The 5,190-nt window shown below is 38.0% G+C and overlaps 1 protein-coding gene across 1 annotated transcript; it reads right to left on the bottom strand.

The window, feature by feature from the left end:
* Positions 1-67: 67 nt before the first annotated feature.
* Positions 68-4,093, bottom strand: SLC35G1 (solute carrier family 35, member G1). The gene is made up of 3 exons (XM_009586359.1): positions 4,045-4,093; positions 1,346-1,526; positions 68-827 (listed from the first exon to the last, which is right to left on the bottom strand). The coding sequence occupies exons 1-3, from the start codon at positions 4,091-4,093 to the stop codon at positions 68-70; spliced, it is 990 nt and encodes a 329-aa protein (XP_009584654.1).
* Between the last annotated feature and the right edge of the window lie 1,097 nt (positions 4,094-5,190).

The raw sequence follows: 5,190 nt of genomic DNA on the forward strand, positions 1-5,190 counted from the left end.
ATAAAAATAAATATTTTATATATATTTCAAGATTGCTTGTTTCTGTAATGAATTAGTGTCTGTATTGTTAGATTTCATTTTGTTTAGCTTTTTTCAAGCTTTGTCGCCACTTACGAATGGCAGTTCCAGAACTGCTAGCCACTACACAAAGGGCACCACCCACAGTCCACCAAGTTGGTAGATGATTGAGAAAAAGAATTTGTAAAATAAAAGCAAACACCACATCCATTGTTTTCATTATGGCTACAGGTCCAGCTTTCTCTATCTGTAATGCTTTTGTGAGAAATATCTGACCCCCTAATCCTAACAAGCCTATTAATATTAGAAGAACCCTATCTTTACCACAATATGGTAAACGCCATTCATTCATAACAAACAATGCTATAACACATCCAATTAAACCAATGACTGCGTAATACCAAATTGACAAAAAATAATGCACAGATTTTCCCACCTTCCTCAGTATAACAAAAGTCGAAGCTGCAGATACTGTGCTTGTAATCGCAGCTATAGTTCCTTTAAGGTGATCTGCGTAACTTCCTTCAATCCCCTTAACGTTTGACCCAAACAGAAATGGTGGTCTGGCAATAAGAACCACTCCAGTGATTGCGAAGAGGGTAAACAGAAGATCCCAAACACTGTATTTCTCTTTGAGAAAGATCCATGCCAGCAACGATGTAAAAACAGGACTGCTAAAAGTTATAACAGTGGCATCAGCTAGTGGCATGACTTGGAAAGCATAGTAGAGAAGAATCATTGCGCTAGAGCCAAGGAATCCTCGGAAGAAAAGAAAAATTCTTTTACCTTTTGGTCCCAAAAACCCTGTTCTGAAAAACAGAAATGTCACATTAATGTCACTGGCTTGCTTATTTCATGACCAACATCCAATCACATTTAAATGTACACACCCTTCTAGATTGTACCTTTCTAGATGAGGGACTTATCTCAAATATCAAAATATTTTAAACTGTCTGATCACAGACCAATTCATTCGCATCACCACCCCCAACCACATTCAGAGTCCAGAACCTGTTTTTCTAGCTATTAATTTTTTGCTTGCAGAATAACCCTAGAGTATCTACAAATTACCTTCTATTTTTTAAGAACACCACTTCATGGAAGATCAGTACATTTGATACAATCCCTGTAGAAACCTCTACAATTCAGGGAGTCAAAGATTTTCAGTTTTCTGAATTGTATTAAGAAACTATCAACTAATCCAAAACAATGCAGTTATGCAATTGAAGTCTGCATTAAAATAATATTGCAATCTGATTTAAGTGTGTGATAATTTTAGATCTATTTTTAAGAAACAACTTTAAATTTAAACATTTGCTACACTTACTTGTAGTATATTAAACCAGGAAGAACGAATGCCATTTGGAAAACACATCGAAATGCACTCACTTCCACTGAATGTACATCTTCTATTTTTTTAAGAAATAAAGAGGCCACTGAGAAAAGGAAGGCAGACAGTATGGTATAAAACAGACCAAGTCCTGGACAGGCAGCTTTCTTCTTAGTTCCTGCAACAGATAAACTCCAGTTAATAACAACCTATTATAAGATTTCTCAGGTCAGGTGGCTCTACATACTGCAGTACTCCATACATTTGTACCTATTCTTGTGGTAGAGGACAGGGGAAGCAAAAGAAAGAAATGCAAATACTACATGTATTTACCAGACCTACCTTGAAAATATATTTTGCTGATCAGGGCTTTCCTTTTTTTTCTTAAAACAGGAGATAAGAGATGAACTCTAACGCTTTGGATACAAAACCATTCCTACACTTCTCACAGCTCTACATGAGTTAGTAGGCTTTACTTCTTGGAGGCATCAGACTAGTTTGGGCGATTCACTATAGGACTACCTGTGTGATTCTGACCACCGCCCAAGGACCAACATATACAACTGACTGCAAAATGGTCCATGGTCAGATTCTGAAACACTGAAACTTATTACCTGGGAATCATCTGATTATTGAGGAAGTTAATTACGGTTCCTAAGCAACAATCTAATTTCCTTTCTCACGAACACACACACGTAAAAATTGTGTACAGAACCTCACTTCTGTTATACCTCATGTTTATTTTGAAGCTAAATCACTCTAAATTTGATTGAGACCTTCGGAAGGTTTATATGACATTTTTATCTTGCTGTAAGAATCCAAATATTTTCTTCAAATAAACATCAAATATACATTTTTAAGCAGAAGAAATTTAAGTGACTAATTTTAAAACATCATAAGCGTGCTTAAAGTACTGATATCTATCACAGTTCCATGAAGACCTTAATTTTACCTTAGTTTATGCTTATTTATCAGATTTTCTTTTCCTGAAGTAGTTTCCCCAAGTCTAATGGTTTCTATTCAAGCTTCCCCATTGCCTTAGGCCCTCTTCAGTGACATACTCTTCCTCATTCCACTCATCTTCTCCACCCTCAACTATTAAAAAAACCCCCAACCACTATCTCCAAAGAAACCAGCCTTTTTTATTATTGCATTTCTGCATAAGAGGAACAGTCTTTCCACTGAACCTAGAAGTGAACACCATGGAAAAGAGAACCCATCTAAAAATTAGAGTAGGATGTTACCTCACTATCTCTTTTCCTTCTCTCTGCATAAAACATTGGGAGTTACCTTTTCTTCTACAGCACCCTCTAACGATAAGGGCAAGAACTCCATGTCCCTCAGGCAATGTTTTGATAAAAGGGTGCCTCATCTCACATTAGTGTGGGAGCCCATGAGCCTTACAGATCCTCTAAAACATAATCAGCAGGGCACTGCTGTGAGTTGCTTAGCAACTAAATATGGTTTTGAGGTTTTGTTTTGTTTTGTTTTGGGTGTGTGGTTTTTTTTTAAATCCACAAAACTTGTCACAAACCATTTTGATCCTCCTTGAGATCAGAACTCAAGGCTGAGAAACTGCTTCTTACTACCTAAGAGCTGAGACTGTGGGCTGACACAGCATATACAGCATTGGTTCGGGCTTTAACAGTTCTAGAGACCCAGGCTTTACAACTGCAACCAGACTTTAAAGTAGGCAGAATGCCTGCTTTTCAAGGAATTCAGCCACACTGCTGAAAATGAATGACAGTTTCGACTAGAAATTTTTCTATTTAGCAACAGCCACTTACATAAAATTCACTATAAAAACTACCACCAACCAACACTGGACCGGGACATCTATCAACCATGAAACAGAGTGGATTTAAAAAATGTTCATGAATTATGTGATGTTCTAATCCACATAGTCATGCAACAGAACTGCAAAATCAACAACGTCTCTAATATTAAAGCAAGAAGAATCAGACTGGCCTATAATTGAAATGGGAAATCCAAACCCAGGCTGGCTTATGGATGAACACAGCACAAACAAAACTATTAACTTTTATTTCTGGCATGATAGCTTGTCTGATTACTACAGAACGAAGCCAGCCTAAATAATAGAAGTGTTGAAATGGAAAACCAATCAAATTAAAGCAAAGTAAGCTGAAAGGATCTTACACCCAGAACTAAGCTCTGGATTTGAAGGAACAAAGAAAAACCAGGAGGAACTCATTTTTGTAAGCTATCCAATATACCAAGCCTATCAGAAACAGTGTCTTGTAATACTAGAATTTAAACCATCAACATCTCATATTGCCAAAGCATGTACTCAGTGCAATGAGAAAGTGTTTTATTTCCTTTTAAAAATAAAATGGTACAAGTTCTTCCACCAAAAACAAGAATTGCAGTTCTGAAGAGTACTTATTTCAAAATATGTTCTAAGGAGAAGTTAGGTTAAGATAACATTCCCACCCCAGAAAATATTAAGCCTCCAAACACTAGCCCAATGCCATCAAAATACTCAAGCACTCATGCTTTTTTTAAAAAGTGTAGCAGTCTGAAAATAAAAAAGTTTCAAGTAGTACCCAAGTCCTCTTTTCTGAGTGGCTACAGATTAGAGATTTGGTTTTCCAATTTTATTCCCTGGCCACCTCCACAAGTAAGGCTTTCAAACAATCTTCCACTCCTGTTTTAAGTCCTAGTAAAATGCCTCCCACCGCATACCATTTTCTGTGTAAATTCTTTTTGTTTGCGTTTTAACGCCATGCTTTCTTGCAAACAGTTTTTATACTTGCCAAATGCATACAGTGAAGCAAATGACATTTCCCACATGCATCTTGAGAATAGTAGCAAAGGCAGAAGAGTACTGGCTATGGGGAAGGTGGTCAGTTGAGAAGAGGATTCTCCCAGACCTTCAGGAAAGCCAGAAGAGGGTGATCCGTTCTTCACACCATAAGAAGCAGAAGAACAGCTCTCTCACAGACTTCAGGAAAGTGCCAGGAGCACAACAGCCTGCTTATGAACTAACCATGGTCACGCAGACAAGATCTAGGCATGATTCATAAAGTTCAGCCATTGACTCAATTAACATTTTGCTACACAGACTACCAAAAAAAAAAAAAGATCTTTTTTGGTGAATAACTGCAAGTTTTTCAGGATTTCAAATATTTTTTTCCAAGCTTTGCCTCAGAAGTGATACTAATGTGAATTTCGCTGGTGAAGTTCACTATCTCTTTTGGCCTCTCCACAGCTCACTAGCTAACAAAGATCGCCATTTCATCCATTTTCTGCTGGAAAGTCAATTATAGTCTGTACTTAATGAGAAACACATTTTCAGTGAAGTTGTTTAAAAATTACACATGCTAAAGTACTTCAGATAACAACTTCAAAAATTATTTTAAGATGGCATTTATGTTTTAAAAGGAAGCCACATTAAAGTTACAAAACCATGTTGCGTATTTCACAGTAAATTTGTGAATTTAACAACTCAAAGTGACCAAGAAGTGAAGCACGGATTAAGACAAAGTAAAGAGTACGCTCACAGTAAAGCAAGGTAAGAATTACCAAGGAAGTCATAGTTGCAAGTACATGGACTTGTTGAACAGCACTGATGCCCCTTCTCAACCTATTTACAGTGCCAGAAGTTCACACGGCTAGAAGGCACCTCGATTTACCCAAACCTGACAAGTCTTACTTTAAAACTCTGACAGCAGGAAGTACTGTTTTCCCGAGGGATAATCGCTACCGAGGCTCTCGCAGCCCTACGTGTAGAAGGGACAGAGCAGCAGCCCGCCTCTGGGCATGGCAGCGAGCGGTGCGCGGCCCGAGAGGCCCCGAGCGCTCTGCCCGCTGCCGGGGGCGAG

Source organism: Fulmarus glacialis, unplaced genomic scaffold (assembly GCF_000690835.1).
Source record: "Fulmarus glacialis isolate BGI_N327 unplaced genomic scaffold, ASM69083v1 C14199891, whole genome shotgun sequence".
NCBI lineage: Eukaryota > Metazoa > Chordata > Aves > Procellariiformes > Procellariidae > Fulmarus > Fulmarus glacialis.